Source organism: Hibiscus syriacus, unplaced genomic scaffold, assembly GCF_006381635.1.
Source record: "Hibiscus syriacus cultivar Baekdansim isolate YM2019G1 unplaced genomic scaffold, ASM638163v2 tig00110187_pilon, whole genome shotgun sequence".
Classification (NCBI taxonomy): Eukaryota; Viridiplantae; Streptophyta; class Magnoliopsida; order Malvales; family Malvaceae; genus Hibiscus; species Hibiscus syriacus.
Genome location: NW_024062618.1, coordinates 1,149,636 through 1,167,223, shown reverse-complemented (window position 1 = coordinate 1,167,223; position 17,588 = coordinate 1,149,636). Strand labels below are relative to the sequence as shown.

Here is a 17,588-nt window from a genome sequence, read left to right as displayed (position 1 = left end):
CTGTCCCACCCCTAAAAATATTTATAGAAAAGCTTTTACCTTTTTTTTTCCTTTTCAAATTGATTAGTCACTATGCTGCTCAAACCCCCTAAGGCTCCTTCCCTCTCACTTGTTTACTTTATTAAATGATTCTGCACTTGATCCTCTTTCAGGAACCCAGCAGTGTTGATAAAACTATGGAAATTGATAAGCATATAGGATTATGTTGATTGCTGATGTACGTACACTCGTTGAACATGCACGAGTCGAGACTCAGGTACAATACTTATTACTGTTGTTACACTTTGATATGAATTCATGTGTTACATTCACACAGAACCACAGATTTTCATATGGTGAACCATTGACAGTTGAGTCCACAACACAAGCTCTTTGTGATCTGGGTCCTTGGATTTGGTGAAAGAGATGAAGAATCAATGGTATACCTGCATATCTTTTCTGCATAGTTGTAGCTATTTTAATTTCTTTTGTTGTGCTGCTTTTTGCTCTTCTTGACAAGTAATAAAGGGAGGAGGGTACATTATGGTATCATACACATGACATGGCTTCCATGCTCCAACCTATTTGATCCAAGGCTGCATTGTAACGAATTGGTTAAATTCATTCTCAGTTACTTCCAACTTCTTTTTTGCAAATATATACATATATATATATATATATATTAAATTTAGTGAGAATTGAAATTTTTTAAAGTTTAGTAAGCAAAATAAAAAAGAGTAAAATTCAGTGATGAAATTTGTAATTTACCCTTATTTTAAACCTAATATTTTATGCATAATATTATTTTCACTAAAAATATTATTTACCAAAGTTCTTTAAACTGTCATTAGTTATATACAAATATTATTTTAGGTATTAATTTTTTTAAAAGATAATATTTGGATAAAAAAAGGCCCCTGATCCAAAACTCAAATTTCATTAACAAAAATTGACCTATCAAATCGGATCTTTTTCATCCCTAATATCTAGGGAGGATGGATTACACGTCTTTTGAAGTTGGACACTTGAATACATAAATATGAAAACAATCACATAAATTAATCTACAAACTTAATTCCATTAAAATTGTATATACTCAACTAGATAAACTTACCTAAGTACCAAGTTCGGAGGACAAAACATTCATCAACCATAAAAAAAAAAGGTTATAAAAGGATGAACACCATTAATCTGACCATTTTAAAGGCAAATTCAGTCGATAATAATCAACTGAGTAGAGAACATACAAGAACCGACGACAGATACGAATGGGAAATGGTTCAGATTGCATAACACCAACCATATTTAAACACACATATTTGCTCGCTCGTACAACTAGATAGTGATTTATTCATATAGTAGCATTACTCTGCTTACTGCCTACTTGAGTTCCTTAAGGAAGTCTTCATTGTCAACCAGGACCTGCAGACACAAAGCATAACCATATTTATAAGCTTGTCATCATTCCTCTAACACAAAGAAAAATGTAATATTCGGTTTTTGGTTTATCTACAGGTTGATGCAGGTTCGGGTCCTTTTCTCGCTTTAAAACTGTTCTATAAAAACACTTAAAATGCCCCCTAAACATAGCAGAGATTGGTGAAGTGGGTAAAAGCTTACAGTTTTCCAGCCATCGGGGTCTAGGAAAGAGGTAATTTTAGTGTTGATTCCGGGGAGTGGCCCTGGTTTTCGAGTAACCTTTCCACCAAGCTCTTGAATAACATGTTCCACAACCTCACCACTTTTGTACACGTCATCAGTACTAATAGCAATCTGGAATGGGGGCAATAATCACCCAAAAAAGGGCATTGGAATCAATACTAACATAGACTTTTGTTGCAAGATATAGCCACGTAGAAATGAGTTGAAAAATGACCTGTGCATATGCATTTCCCTTGGTATATATTCAGTCACTCCATAATTGTAAGTCAACTCAAGAACAGTAGTTTCGTGTTCCTCTGCATACCCCATCATGGCAATGGAGTACTGTTTGCACGCAACAAAAATGAGAGAGTTTAGTAAGCTTCTTCCATGGCTAAAGGATAACTTTCATATCTCGAGCTAGGGGTGTTCATTTTTCCGTTTTAACTGAATTAACCGATCGAACCGAATTAATTCGGTCGGGAACGGTTAACATTTTTTTCAATATTCGGTTAACAGTTAATTCGGTTTGAATCGGTTAACTAACCGAATTAACCGAAATTATTAAATATGAAATATATTATATATATTAAATACATATTTTAAGCTCAAACTCATTAAGAATTAAAGACTCAATTATTTTATAACCACACTAAACTCATTAACTTATCAATACCTAATTAAAGTTTTAACCCAAATAAAAAAATACTTCTATTATATTCAAAGTGATTTAATTAAAAAAATTATAATTTTTTTAAAAAAAATTCAGTTAATTCGATTAACCGGCCGAAATAACCAAACTTTGTTCGGTTAATATTTTCAAAAAAAAATCGGTTCGATTAACGGTTAAAGAAAAAAAGTTCGATTAATTCGGTTAATGGAAATTCAGTTCGGTCGGTGGTCAAATTAACTGTTTGAACACCCCTATCTCGAGCTAATAATCTAACCAGAAGAATCCATGTAGGACAGAATTTACCTTGTATTCAGGCCTGTCAACCTTCTTTACAAGCTTCATTCCCAAGGCCTGCAAAAGAAGCGAACAGATAGCGCAAGGAAATAACTAACTCGTCTAAAATTTAAAATAAAAAAAAAACAGTTCGGAGAAATGACAGCAAGTAGTCAGCATTAGGTCCAATAACAGTTTATGATCATGATTATTCTCCGATAAATAAAACTTCCATTTAAGTGATTCATGCACCAAAAGCACAATGAATTTGTTGTTCCAATTGAAAAAGAAGATTTGTCAGAGAAAAATATCCAAGAAATTTTTTTACTTCGCATTACCTTTTCATAGAATTTGACAGAGCGGTCTAAATCCCCAACGCGAAGCATTATTTGACAGAGTGGCTCAGGAGTAGAAGCTCTTTGGATGAGCTCAAAAATATAACCGTCAGGATCCTTCACAAAAGCAATGACAGAGGTTCCACCTTTGACCGGACCAGGCTCTCTAGTAATGTCGCCACCCTTAGCACGGATGTCCTCAACCATTTTGTACACCTAAAATACAAACCAAAATAGATATCTACATTTGCAATGAATATTTTTGCCTGAGTACCGTAATAAGTTCAAAACTTACATCAGGAGTTGCAATTGCAAAATGCCCAAAACCAGTACCAATATCATATGAAGTTACTCCATAATCTGTACACAATAACAAGAGATCTTAAATCTTAGAAACCAAACTAAAAAAAATGAAAGGTCCTCTGCTATTATCAGTATAAACTCTTTAGCTACCCCAAAGGTACACACTTGGATTAACAACAGTGAAATATGCCACAACAGAGATTGAAGATCTATAAGATATATTGAACAAAAAGGAATCAAAATGTTAACTGTTCGATTAAAAGAACGTACTGTATGTTAACTCGACAACGAAATGAGACTCCTCTGGGCCAAACCCAAGGAAGGCATTGGAGTATTTCTCTTCAGGAACATCTCTTTTCCTCAACAATTTCATCCCAAAACACTCAGTGTAGAACCTAAATACAAATTTGTATTAGAAAATATGCAAATCCAAAGCATCCAAAGTAAAACTCCAAACCATTAGTTAAAGCCAATTTCGAGTACGATCTAGACGGCCCAATCGCGTTCCTAAAAAAGAACCATAATTACTTGATGGTACGATCGAGATCTCCAACACGGTACACGGCGTGAAGGAACCGACGCTTATCTTTCTTCGGCCATTCCAACAACTCACTGCTGGGAACTGCAGCTGAACCCTCAGCCATCTTTGTACAAATCTGATTCCTCTGTAATCATTCACAAAGTCAACCAAATAGATCAAAAAACACTTGATAAAAGCTACCTTTTCATTTCAATTTTCAAATTTTTAATTGAAGATCAAACTAAAGATTGAAAATTCATTACAAAGACGGATCACAACAAAAAATAAATCAGATTACTGGAAATAAGAGCTTAAACAGAAATTGATTTAGACCCAAATCTAGAAGGAAAAAAAAACAAATTTGGATCCAAGAGCTTACCGGAAATCACTAGACAGAAGGAGAGAGTGAGTGACAATAACTTGAACCAGACACACTGCCAGGTGACAGCATTGGGACAGATTTATAATCTTTTTAATCTTCATTTTTCACTAACATGACTCGACAGTTACCAAGTGATTATTTGACTGACAAACACGTCTCGGAGTAGTTGCAACAAACGAATCATATATGTGCTTCTCGTCTTGCAAGGAACACCTGCTGTTGTTTTAAATCAAACGATTTGGTGGAATATCTTTCGAGTTTTTCACGTGGGAAAATACATTTTTATATTCCTGTAATATTTATTTATGTTTTAAATCAATATAATATTAGAGAAATTATTTTTTAATCATTCATGTCATATTTATTTATGTTTATTTATTAAGTTAAATAAATTATAATAAATAAAATTTTTATATTAATTCAATAATCGAATTAATACAAATATATTTGTTTGGTGATTTATATTCACAAATAAACTTAATTATTGACTCGTTTATAAACTCGTTTACTTAGTTCTTTTTTTCCTTTTATTTTTTATATTTTAAATATTAATGAAGATATAGCTAAATTGAATATAATGTGAACTTCAGAGTTTAAGTTGTAAAGTTTTAAGAAATTAAGGATTGATAGTGTATTTTTACAGTTTATAAATAATTTGACCGTATTGATTGCTTTTTTTTGTTTATTGATACCGTTTATAAAATGTGAAATTACACTACTAATCCTTAATTTCAAATAACATAGTCAAATTATTAAGAGCGTAACTTTATAATTGATATCTACAAAATGTTATTAAGAACATAACTTTTTAGGTTTGACATGTTGTAATCTAAAATGTTATATTATTTATAATATTTTTTATTATAAGCCATAAACACTCACAGGATAACTTTTTAGTTGTAACCGAAAATGTTATAAATTTATATAATATTTTAGGCTGATCATGATAATATTTTAAATTAAAATCGTCTTAAATTAATCTTAAATTAAGTTATAGCATCGCAAAACTATCTATTTTTCTAACAACATTTGATAATTTAAATTAATTTCTCCAACAATGAGTTTTTAATGGGTTAATTTCAAATCCTTATATTTTTATTAAAGAACTTTATAAATACTATTATTTAAAAATAAAAATTTAAAAAGGAGAAGGATATTATTATCTATAAAAAGGGTAGGACCTTTTTATTTATACCTTTGGACTACCCTAATTGATCTAAATTATTCTCCCATATACGGGGTCATAATATTTGCTATAATTTAAACCTTTCCTTAAATCTCTCAAAATAATTATTATTTTAACACAATCTTAAAAACAACTTAAATAATAAAAATAAAAATAAACAAAAAAAGTAAGAAATTTAAAATTCCACATGTAGATATTTTTGGTCTAATAAATTGTTTTGCCTCGCTTTTAGTCATTTTAGTTTTTTTTTTTTAAAAATCGTCTCTTTTAATTATCGAATTTATAACTTTTTTATGAAGTTGAACCGATTGGTGAATAAATTAAATTTTTTTACATCTTTCATATTTTAATTTTTACAATTTTTTATTTTAAATTTTTGTTTTATTTTATACTCAAGATGACAACATAACTGATGCAAGCACCAACACTCAAGATCAAGTTTCTAGATGTGATAGGGTGTCCTTCTTACAAGGTTCAATTACGTGAGCGAAGACGAGACGACTTAAATCCTAATTACACACGGAGGTACAAAGCTTTTTGAGCAAGGGTCTATAATCTCACTTGAAGAAGGAAGATTATCAAGAAATCTAATTTCAACCTCGGTTGTTCGATGTTGAAAACTTGAAGGTTCAAGACATCAACAATTGTTCAAGATCATGTGTTGAGAGTAAATTTCGACGGGTCACATTTATGAGTATAAACGGATCACAAGTTGCTGTAAATGGCCCATTATCAACCCGAGTTGACTCGATCTCTATGAATTTTATTTGTTGTTCTTATATTTTTTTGACGCCTACATCTTTGTAAAACAACTTGAATCCTTTTAACATTTTTTTGATAAATTTGGGGTGAATATAAAATAGTATCTATTCAAAGACTCTCAATCATTTGACAATGAATATTCATATCCTGGCATACGTTGTGCTCGAACCCGACCTAAAGGGATAACAACAAATTCCTTAACCACCGAAGTTGTTTAGTTCGTACAAATCCTTTTAATATTAAATACTCATTGAGTATATTTTTACTAGTGTTTTTACTTGCATCTTTCCGAAGTTGTTTCAACACATTTCTTACATCTTTCGTTTATCAATCTTCAAAAAATTTGTATCTTCGAGCACAGACCTTCAAATCAACTACAATGCATAGACAACACTCAAACAAACTCACGTGACTTGTCATGACGTAATGCAATAAGTAACAACTAGATTTACCTAGTTTGATAGTCTACAAATAGTCAAAATAGACTTATGACTAACACCCACTAAAAAACATTATAAATACCCAAACCAAGATTGAAATAAGGACCGAAACGTTTACCATCCTTATGTCATCTCTTTCATCTTCTATGTGCAACCATTTTTTCTACGAGAATGTTAGTCGAGGTGACTCCTTTATTGGTTGTAACTTTTTACCCAATTTAAAAGAGTTGAAGAGGTAAATTGTTAAACGATCAACGAGATAAATTCATGTATATCAATAATTTATAATAATATTTTAAATAAACAATATATTTGTTACCAAATTGATAATTAACGATGTTGTGTGTAATTTACCCTTTTTCTATATTGCATTCTCAGAAGACACGGTTAAAGAATTGCCGGATTTGTGTAGACCTCGAGAAAGTTGAGCGTATGAATCTTTAATAACGCAAAATCAAGACATCTGACAGGTTATACCTGTGCAAATTGTAATAACAAAAGCATTAAAGCATAAAACCAAACAAGGGAAGATTAACGAAGACACCACCATTTTAGACAATGGTGGCCCAACATTTGACAGTGGGGGGTGCGGGCGTTTCTGGTTTAGGCTCGTGACTACACTGCCTGTTATGGTAGTGGTACAATAGATGCTCTGTTTTTTTTGTTGTCCTCTTCTCCATTTCTGTCACATTTTTGCATTGTTGTTGTCTCGTATTTTGGATCTTTCTTCCAAGCTCAAGTATGCAGGGAGCACTTTTAACATTGTGATGAGTCTTTCACAGAGTATTTTTTTTAAAAATTTACTTTCTTTATAAAATTTTATATTCGTTCATGATTTTAACCTGAATTTATATTCATTCGCAAACAGAAAAAATGTTTGTAGGAATTTGAAAAATATAAATTTGTAGATAAATAAAATAAATATTATAAATTGATACAATATAAAATTTTAATTATTTATTATAAAATATGATAAATATTATAAAACTAATTTTATAAAAATATATAAATAATTATTTAATCATTTTTTTCATTCTCAAATGCACTGATGTTAGTGAAAACAGAACAAATTTTGAACCTAACTTAATACCGAATGTTTGGTTAAGGTATCAGAATTGAATCTTACATTCAACTAAAATCATTTATTTTATGATGATAGTGTAATACAAGTTAAACAAAAATTTTGAGAAAAATATTACAAATAATATGTCTAATCCAGTGGTTAGGTTAGGCGTCTGAGTCTAGGCCTGTAAATGAACTAAACGTTCAGCGAACCGTTCATGAACCGTGCGGCGGGAAGTTCGTTTATGTGCGTTTATTTATTAAATGAACGAACATGAACAAGATTTTATGTTCGTTTAATTAAATGAACGAACATGAACATAGGTCTCGTTCGTTCATTTACGTTCGTGAACGTTCGGTTATGTTCGTTTATGTTCATTCATTTATGTTTAACCCAATCTTCTTAAATCAATTTTGGTGACCAATATGTAAGTATCTTAAAAATATTAATTAATCTGATATTCTGATGATCAACTCCATAATTAACCCAATTTTATTTGGAGATTAAATCCAATATGTTAACCCGTGAGACACCTAGCACCTATATTCATTCCCTTTTTTTTTCTCAAACCCTAGTGTTCACTGGAAAGTGGAGACGATCATTGAAAGCTTCAAAACAAGTTATATTATAGTGCAATCTGAAGTTTGACATGTATGTTTTCATCTCTTTCTCTGTTTTATTTGACTTAATAGTTAATATGTAAAGTTATTGCGGGTATCTTCACATCTAAAACTCAAAAAAACATTATACTTCTTTCTAGAAATAGATGGGAAGATAAAGGTAACAATCAGAAGCATATGAGCATCAGTAAAGAGAAAAGTATATAAAATTTTCCAGAAAACAAAACAAAGGTTTCTATGTAATTTCTGAAAAAGAGTGTAATAGCGGAAGTAATGGGTTTTCCAAGAAGAACCCATTAATAAGTAGAAAATACACTTTGATAATGAACTTTTGTTTTCATAGTTCTTGACCTTTAGTTGTGGAGTAGACTTTAGGTACGTTAAAATTTTGAATGGTGGTTTAGTAATAATATCAGTTACGATATGCAGTATCGAAGGGATTTCGGATCTATGTTATTGTCTTGTAGTCCAATTTGTACCATTCGAAATCTTCATGCTGTTAAATTTTCTACTATGCTTTTGGAAAGGACCATTATTAACAAACTTCACTAAAGTCTGACATTGATATCACAAAATTTTTAACCGGCGAATTTATTAGAATAACGTAGTGGAAAATGATTGTTCATATGTAATCATGTACCACTAAGATAAATGTTATAGCGTTAAATTAAAGTCGTGTGAATCATTTAATATCTTTATAAGATAGATCGGAATATTTGATATCTTCAAACATTTCATCACTGTTAATCAGCTCTTACGCTATTTATCACTGTAGATTTGGTTGATTTGTATTGTCGACTATTTTTCATGAAAAAACAATGGAATGTAGGGTCTCCAACGTTTATGTTCGCGTTCAATTATGTTCGTGTTCGTTTATGTTCGTGTTCGTGTTCGTTTATGTTCGTTTATTTATTAAATGAACGAATATGAACAAGTTATATTCCTTAATAAACGAACATGAACAAAAAAAATTTTGTTTGCTTATGTTCGTGTTCGTTTAAGTTCGTTTATTTATTAAATGAACAAACATGAACATACATCCGTTCGTGTGCGTTCGGTTCATTTACAGGCCTACGTCTGACCCTATTTTCAAGGAGTCATGCTTTGGACATCATTTAATTAGTAAAAAAATCATTAAAATATCGTTAACTTATTGATGATAAAGAGAAAATGATAGAAAGAATTAAAAATATGCAAAAGTGTCATATTATGGACATGTTAGCATTAACCATGAGTGGTAAAAAAAACGAACAATGTTAAGTATAATTCTAAAAATAATAATTTAATGACCAAACTAGAAATAAAATAAGAAGTGAGTGACTAAATAAATAATTTATCCTAATAACAACATCAAACTCACAAAGACCCCGTCAATGTACGATCTTGCCATCCCCAGCTTGCATTTTCCTTCAAAAAAAAAAGTCCACATGGCATCATATTGCTTGTCACTTTTGTCCTGAGGTAATTGACATGGTCACCAACTCATCAACGTGTAAGAAAAAGCCACAGTTCACTTGTCGGCTCTAAAGGGTATTGCAGTAAATCAATGTGTGAATTATGGTAAGCAAAGGAAGATCACCTGTTAAACCCCACTGAATCTCAGAATTTGTTTGATCTTTTTGATAAAAAGTTGGTACCTTTCTTTCTACTTACTGCGGAAAATCTCTCTTAAGTCAATCCTAAGCGCACCGAACAGGAATCCCACATCGGATAATGTTAGGATTTGTAGCGGATACCGAAACAGAGGAGGCAGAAACAAAGCTTAAGCTCCTCCTTCAATGGTGAACTCTAAGCTTAGTGCTGTTTTTATCACCGTTGTTTTCATCTACTTCACAGTTCCTTCAACAGGTAATGTCTGGAAAAAAACCCCAAGTTGGAGAAACCATTGTTTTCTTAGGTTTTGTAGTTGTCTTCTTATTTTTTGCAGCAAATCAAGAACAAGACAAAGAACCGTTTGTGGGAGTTAACATAGGAACGGATGTTTCAAATCTGCTGTCTGCAAAGGATTTGGTTTCGTTCTTGCAGGTGCAGAAAATCTCACACGTTCGACTCTATGATGCAAATCCGAATATACTCAAAGAATTAGCAAACACAAAGATTAGGGTCATCATCAGTGTGCCAAATAACCAGCTTTTGGCCATAGGTTCATCCAACACCACGGCGGCTTCTTGGATCAACCGAAACGTCGTCGATTATTACCCCGAAACGCTCATCACTCATATCGGCGTCGGGGATGAGGTTTTGACGACAGTACCGTCTTCGGCTCCTTTGCTGCTGGCTGCAATTCAGTCTCTTTACAGTGCTTTAGTGGCTGCAAATTTGCATACTCAAGTCAAGGTTTCAACACCACATGCAGCTTCTATTGTTCTCGATAGTTTCCCTCCTTCTCAGGCTTACTTTAACCAAAGCTTGATTTATGTTATGGCACCTTTGCTTCAGTTCTTATCAAAAACTGGATCTCCATTGATGATGAATCTTTATCCTTATTATGTGTTTATGGAGAATAAAGGTGTGGTTCCACTTGATAATTCGTTGTTTAAGCCTTTGACGCCGTCGAAAGAGATGGTCGATCCGAATACTTTGTTGCACTACACCAATGTGCTTGATGCAATGATTGATGCTGCTTATGTTTCCATGAAAAACTTGAATGTTACTGATGTTCCAGTGCTTGTTACCGAGAGCGGTTGGCCTTCGAAGGGGGATTCGAAAGAACCTTATGCTACTATCGATAATGCGGATACGTATAATTCGAATCTTATTAATCATGTTATAGATCACAGTGGAACCCCTCTGCATCCGGAAATCACTTCCAGTGTGTTCATATATGAGTTGTTCAATGAGGACTTGAGGTCGCCCCTGGTGTCCGAGGCGAGTTGGGGGTTGTTTTATTCGAATTCGACGACGGTGTATTTGCTTCATGTGTCCGGGAGTGGGACCTTTTTGGCTAACGATACGACCAATCAGACTTATTGTATTGCAATGGACGGGTTCGATTTGAAGACGTTGCAGGCGGCTTTGGACTGGGCTTGTGGTCCTGGGAGGGCGAATTGCAGCGAGATTCAACCGGGGGAGAGCTGCTACCAGCCTAATAATGTGAAAAATCATGCTTGTTATGCTTTTGATAGCTATTATCAAAAGGAAGGGAAAGCTCCTGGGTCCTGTGACTTTAAGGGTGTTGCAATGATAACTGCCACTGATCCAAGTAAGTGTTTATCCCAATCATTCCTCAAAAGAAAATTGCATTCAACTTTTCTTGTTGGCTTGTAGCCATAGGTGGTTCAATCTTTTCCTTTGATCAAGGCTCTTAGAACATTATCCGGACATCGTAGTCTAAAAGAATTGCGCATTTACCATTGACTAGAACGACGTATTAGTCAATCAAGTGCAGAGTTCTAGCACTTTGCAGGTTGTTTAGTTCCTCAAATGTGTTATGAACTTGCATTTCTTTGCACCAGAAAGTTGCATAACCCCAAATATTTAGGCTTTAGAGTATGGAATAATTGCATTTCCAAGTTAGAATTCATGTAGGGATGCTCACTGGGAAAAAGGGTCGGGTCTTTTGTGATTGAAAGGTGAAAAAGGGTGTGGAAAAACAGTTTCTTTTTTGAGAAGGAACTATTATATCATTTTCGGCCCTGCTTCTGTAACGCACTTCACCACACGCCACTACCGCACTAGGCCATCGACTCATCTGCGTGTCCAGATTTCCTCAACAACAGGCTTTCTACTTGCATACATGCTAGCAATCATCTTCTATTATCGTACGAATCCAACATGTTTTTTTTCCTTTATGAATTTGTGGGGTATATTTGCAGGTCATGGGAGTTGTGTCTTTCCAGGAAGGTGAGTCACTCCAGCCATTCTAAACACTCTAGTTCACATTTTGGTTAAACAAATTGCATAACGTTCATAACATAGAATTTTCAATTCCGGCTTTGCAGTAAGAAGGTAGTCTACAAGACGAGAGCGGTCGTAAACTCTACAGAAGTAAGCAGTGGAGCCGAAAGGCTAAAACTCTTTCCTTTCCACACCAGCCAAATACCTGCAACCACAATAGCTTTCTGTATTTCGTTGTTCATTCCTTTGATAAGGAAGAAAACGAACCAATGTATCATTATTTAGCATCGAATTCGCCGGGGAGAAGAGGAGCCCTTGTTGAATGAATCTGTTGATTGAGAGTTGGCATTATATGTTATTGAAACAATGATTGTGAAGGCTAGGAATTAGCAGAAAGTGTGATGATAGTGCAGCATGCAATCAATAAAGTAGGAGCAGTGGGATCAATTTTGGGCACTTTTTGTTGTTGCCAACATCAATACATCATGAGACTTTGTTGGAACAAAAACAACTTTTTAGTGAATCTAAATGCTTTGTATTTGTTTCTGAATAGTTTTGTGTTTATTATGTTAGAGATTACGATACCATATCGATACGGTATCGGTGCTCAATTTACGTAGGTCTCATACCAGCAATGTTTTAAGTTACCCCCACAGGACTTGGACATAGTACCAAGCACCGACCGTTTCTCCATGGTTTAGGAGCGTTTCCAACTTTATACTTTTGGATTAGGCCAGTTAGTGTAGGGTATTTGTGCCTAACAAGGTTGGAAAGGGAAGGAAAAGATTAGAAGAAAATGATGTTTCTTTACCACTATGAAAAAGCATCTCGTTAATTAATGATCTTTCTTTAATCTAATCTATTGAGAGAAAGTTAGGCATAATATTAAAATTAACCTCACATGTTTATTAAAATGGTTATTTTAGTTTTCTTTTTTTTGGAGTATTTTGACTTTAACTGAAGGCGAAAAATAAATCATGTAGTTAACGCTCTAAAATATGGAGTTTTTTACCTAGAAAAGATATGGTGAACTGCAGGCTTTGAAGCACGATAATTTCCCAGAAATGTCTGGGTTTGGTTTATTTTTCCCGGAGGATTTACCACTAACATCTTGGAAGCATCCTACGATTATATAACCTTCAGAAGAGGAAGCGATTCCAAATTTTTAGTACTTGGCGAAGCTTATCGATTCCTCCTTCCACTGTCGTTTAATGGAATCATCATCCATAATCCCATGAAACTTTTCTCGAACCAAGCATGAAAATTGGGCAAAATTTCAATATTTTTCCTAGGAATTTTCTTATTCATATATGGGAATAATTGGAATTGAACATAGCACAAACAATAAGACAACAGCATGTTCATGTAATGTCATGTCAGTTAATAGAAGATCCAAGACATTGGTATTTTGATTGCAGAGGTTAAAGTGTAAATTTTGATCTTTAGGATGATGGCTTGTAATATTTTGTTGGTACAAAAGACATTTTTGTGACAACTCCATCATAGGCCTTCCTCCTTACCAAAATCTAAGCTTTGGTGCCTGCCTTGTGTAATCCGGATTTCACATATACCATTTGTATGTTCTTCTTCAGGCATGGACTGAACTCTCCGCTCGGGAATTCGCCTGATCGAAGGACCCTCTGCTAGTTATTCCATGTCATTGCCATGTGGCCCATGTTAGTCCAGCTTCGACCGGTGTTATATGTTGTTCTACGTCATTGCCATATAAATATAACCCGTCTTCGAGTCGGAGACTGTCTCGAGCTCCGAGTCCTGTCAACCTTACCTTCCCTTTGGATTTCTCCAAGATTGCTTCAGCAAGATCCACAGCATTTTCTGAAGGAACCTAGATTTCAAATCCGTCCTCACTGGTGTACCTGAAAAATCGACTTGCCAACCAAATCATTACTCTTTGAATAACAAGAAGAAACGAAATCGAGTGTTACCCTGTCCAAGTGAGATAACATGTTGCACCATTGATATCCATTGAAGAACCGGGGCAGCAAGAGGACCCTGTGACAGAAAGAAACATATGACTGTTTAAATGCTACACTCTCAATAACCAGCAAATCCGTGCTAGCTGACCAACAATCACCGGAAAATTGCTTGAGGCAAAACGACCAGAGACGTAAAATTCAAAGGCTCTAGCGATTAACCTGGAGAGCTAGAAGAGATCTCTCATCATGGATGTGCCGCAAGACATCCCTGCCTTTGGTCTTGAATGCCTTCATATGCTCTTCAATGTGAGCCAGATCCTTATCCCTGCAGCCTGCATTCACAACCAGGTATATTTATGATTATCCTTCACTTCGGTAATCACAGAATCGTCGATTGCCCCACCCTTCTCATTCGTAAAGACGGTTAGAGTTCCGGTTCCGGGGACAAGGCCAGTTACATCAGCAATGACAAGCTTTTCAACTTTCAAGGAATGGAACACAGTCCTTTCCCTTAAGGCTCAGCCCACGGGAAACATTAAAGAGTCCACCATTCACCCTGCAATTCACGGTTGACTCCATAATCGAGTCCTTGTACTGAATCAGCATGCTCCATTGGGCGAACGAGACCATCTTACCGCCATTAGCAACATGGAAATCATAAAGAAGAGTCTTTTTCAGATCAGCCTCCGATGCAAAGTACCGACGTGCTACGACCTTCTTGTCAGCCCGAGCAAGACACGGCTAATCGATTGCACGAGTAGCCAAAAACTTCCCCTCATCTTCTAAAGCTGAAAAATCTGATGAAAGAATAAGAATGTTGAGAAAGACAATACGGTAATACTAAGAACAACATTCACTTGCCACTATCTCGACAGCATTATTGAACGAAGTCCTTCTCAGAGCATTCGAATTCGAAGGAGAAAAGTGATTCTAACAGTATTGAGCCTATATGGGGTTCAACGACACAGAATCTAATGAATCGATGTTACAAATCCAACACCAAATTACAAACTAAAACACCAAATGGATTTCTTGACAGATGATAACCCGATAAACGATCTAATATCACTAAATCATCATTGAAGCATCCACTAGAGACATTCAAAACAAATAATCCGACCATATACGATGAGAACCACGACTAACTCGACTTAAAAAGCATATTCAATAGACACTAATCGGCTCGAATTTCATAAATTTGGCTCCATTAAAAAATTCAAATAGAGTTTGAGTTATAAAATAAGACTCATCAACTAGACTAACTTGACTTTTTTAAATCAATTTAACTCGACTCGGTCGAATACTCAGCCCTAGCATGAATACATCTTTATCCTATCTTACGTAAAAAATCAATATTAGATATTAGGGTAGAATTTAAGCCCAAAATAAATTAAAGATGTGATTTTTATTGGGAACTTGGAAGTTGAGGGTCTTGATGAGTGATTTAGCCATTATTCAAAGCATGATCTTCAGGTTTTGTAATGGGACTTTGTTTGGATGTGAATATAAACGGGACATGAGCAGAATGACATTGTTGCATATCTAACCCGTAAACATTTTATTTCTTCATAATATTATTTTTTTATCAAATAATTAATCTTATAAATAAAATAATAGAAATTAGAGTTAATGTAAATTAAATAAACGCAGACTTGAAATCGTCTGAGATCTTGTAGCCGCAAACCTTATAATTTTAACTTGATCCAGTAGAGTAATATGCTAAACTTTTCCAGACCTTGACTAGAAAAATAGAACATTTACATTGTTATTTTTTCATAAGCACGTTTCAGATACTTTCAAAGATCAACAATCTTAGTAGTTTCGATGAAGTTTAATATTATTGGCATGGGAATGTTAGGATTTTGCAGATTTTTTAAAATCCCAGAACGGCTATCGATTCCACAAAGAACGAATGGATTTACATTAAAAATGCTTAACCACGGGTTAGATATGGTTTAGGGTTCTTCGTTCTACGCAGCAGTTTTGGCATTTTGGGAATAGTTCTACGCAGAGTTTTGACATGTTATACATTAGCTAAGACAAGAAGACAACCTTGGTTTGTCCCAATGCTGTTGTCTGTTTGAAGATATGTCGTTGAAAGTCAGCGAATCAAGCCCCCTGCTGGTGACTTGACTCGGCCATCTGATCTTGTTCATACCTTCAAGCTTCAACGACTACACCGATATATATATATATATGGTCTCTGGAAACCTTCAAACTTCGGTCCGATCGAGTTTGTTAAAATTAGCAGCTGTTTATTAGTCAAGGTCATCACACAAATCTTTCACAGTAAGCAACTTACCACTGTGGAAGGGAGCTTTTTCTTCTCGATAAGTCCTCAACACCCGCTCTCTTACAAGAAAATCGTCCACCAACAACCCTATCTCCAAACTAAAAGAACTAAACTGTCAACGATTGACTAGACGAATTTGTTCCATCAACAACGTGCTCTCTTACAAGAAATCCGTTCTTCTTCAAATCGAATTCGCTTTAGTTAAACCTTTCGGATTGAAAAGCCAAAGAAACAGCCATGGCAGGTCTTGAAGTTTCAAGCAGCATGTTGTTTTCAAAGAGTAATTTGCCTTCGTTGTGTTGTCGTCGGGGAATAGTCGGCTCGACCCTTAGCGCGCCGAGGGTCCATCTATGTCCAGTCTTTCTCCCGAAGCTCTCTAGCAGAGATTTGGCCGATGAACTCGCAAGAGAACCGGTTACCCGATTGCTAGACAGACAAAAAATTCATCTGATCGTCAAGTGATTGCCAAGCTTTATGCAATCATGGAGGCAGTTGCGGATAGGGTGGAGATGCATAACAACGTAGGAGATCAGCGTGATAATTGGAACCGACTCCTTTCGACTTCCATCAATACGATGACTTTAGCTGGCGCCACCATGGCCGGACTAGCCGCCACAATTGCTGCAGAAGGGGCTCCTTTTACGGCACTCAAGCTATCCTCCATTGTGCTTTACGTTGCAGCCATGGGGTTGTTGCTGGTTATGAACAAGATTCAACCATCCCAACTCGCGGAAGAAAAAAGAAATGCATCGAGATTGTTCAAGCAGCTTTATTTTCAGATTCAAACAATGTTGTCTCTTGGCAAACCAGATATCAGTGACGTTAATGAAGCAATGGGGAAAGTTTTAGCACTCGACAAGGCATATCCACTTCCTTTAATGGGTTCCATGCTTGAAAAATTCCCTTCGGAAGTTGAACCAGCAAGGTGGTGGCCAAAACAAAGGCAAAAGCAAGTGTTTTTCGGGGAAAATATGGAGGGAAACAATGGCTGGAACAGAAAGCTAGAGGAAGAAATGAAGCAAATTGTTAAAATTTTGAAGAAGAAAGATTTGGCCGAGTACATTGATTTGTGCACCAAAGCACTGAAACTTAACAAAATGTTGGCAACATCTGGTCCCTTATTGACCCTTTTAGGGGTGTTGGGGTCTTCCTGTATGAGCACTACCCACTGCTCGTGGCCAGTGATGATCGGAGTCATAGCAGGCGCGATGGCTTCTGTAGTGAACACGGTGGAAATATATTGACACGTGTTTGTCATTTTCTGATTAAATGGTTAATTTATTATATTAAATTAAAATTAAGACCAAATTAATTGAATGAATAAATATTAAAGATCAAATATGT

General features: G+C 35.0%; 3 protein-coding genes and 1 pseudogene across 3 annotated transcripts; 2 read left to right on the top strand and 2 right to left on the bottom strand.

Annotated features, from left to right (window-relative positions):
• Nucleotides 1-1,309: 1,309 nt before the first annotated feature.
• On the bottom strand, nt 1,310-4,207 carry LOC120217602 (lactoylglutathione lyase GLX1-like). Its single transcript, XM_039214689.1, is given in 10 exon segments — nt 1,310-1,401; nt 1,600-1,752; nt 1,856-1,882; nt 1,885-1,965; nt 2,597-2,644; nt 2,905-3,117; nt 3,197-3,261; nt 3,475-3,599; nt 3,733-3,869; nt 4,104-4,207. Coding segments are annotated over 9 exon segments (870 nt in total). The 5' UTR covers nt 3,849-3,869; nt 4,104-4,207; the 3' UTR covers nt 1,310-1,359.
• A 5,568-nt stretch (nt 4,208-9,775) lies between these two features.
• LOC120217601 (glucan endo-1,3-beta-glucosidase 1-like) lies at nt 9,776-12,561 on the top strand. Its single transcript, XM_039214688.1, has 5 exons — nt 9,776-10,025; nt 10,105-11,379; nt 11,993-12,020; nt 12,119-12,310; nt 12,349-12,561. Exons 1-4 carry the CDS (start codon nt 9,956-9,958, stop codon nt 12,297-12,299), a joined length of 1,554 nt encoding a protein of 517 aa, XP_039070619.1. The 5' UTR covers nt 9,776-9,955; the 3' UTR covers nt 12,300-12,310; nt 12,349-12,561.
• Nucleotides 12,562-13,455: 894 nt separating this feature from the next.
• LOC120217598 lies at nt 13,456-14,745 on the bottom strand (annotated as a pseudogene).
• A 1,736-nt stretch (nt 14,746-16,481) lies between these two features.
• Nucleotides 16,482-17,488, top strand: LOC120217353 (probable F-box protein At4g22030). The gene is made up of 2 exons (XM_039214492.1): nt 16,482-16,559; nt 16,652-17,488. Exons 1-2 carry the CDS (start codon nt 16,482-16,484, stop codon nt 17,486-17,488), a joined length of 915 nt encoding a protein of 304 aa, XP_039070423.1.
• The last annotated feature ends 100 nt before the right edge of the window (nt 17,489-17,588 follow it).

Excerpts from the sequence above, each read along its gene's own strand:
- LOC120217601 (XM_039214688.1), top strand. The coding sequence starts at position 9,956 with ATGGTGAACTCTAAGCTTAGTGCTGTTTTTATCACCGTTGTTTTCATC. Across the intron at positions 10,026-10,104 it reads CTTCACAGTTCCTTCAACAG|CAAATCAAGAACAAGACAAA; the intron begins GTAATGTCTGGA and ends TATTTTTTGCAG. Across the intron at positions 11,380-11,992 it reads GATAACTGCCACTGATCCAA|GTCATGGGAGTTGTGTCTTT; the intron begins GTAAGTGTTTAT and ends GTATATTTGCAG.
- LOC120217353 (XM_039214492.1), top strand. The coding sequence starts at position 16,482 with ATGGCAGGTCTTGAAGTTTCAAGCAGCATGTTGTTTTCAAAGAGTAAT. Across the intron at positions 16,560-16,651 it reads TGTGTTGTCGTCGGGGAATA|AGAACCGGTTACCCGATTGC; the intron begins GTCGGCTCGACC and ends TGAACTCGCAAG.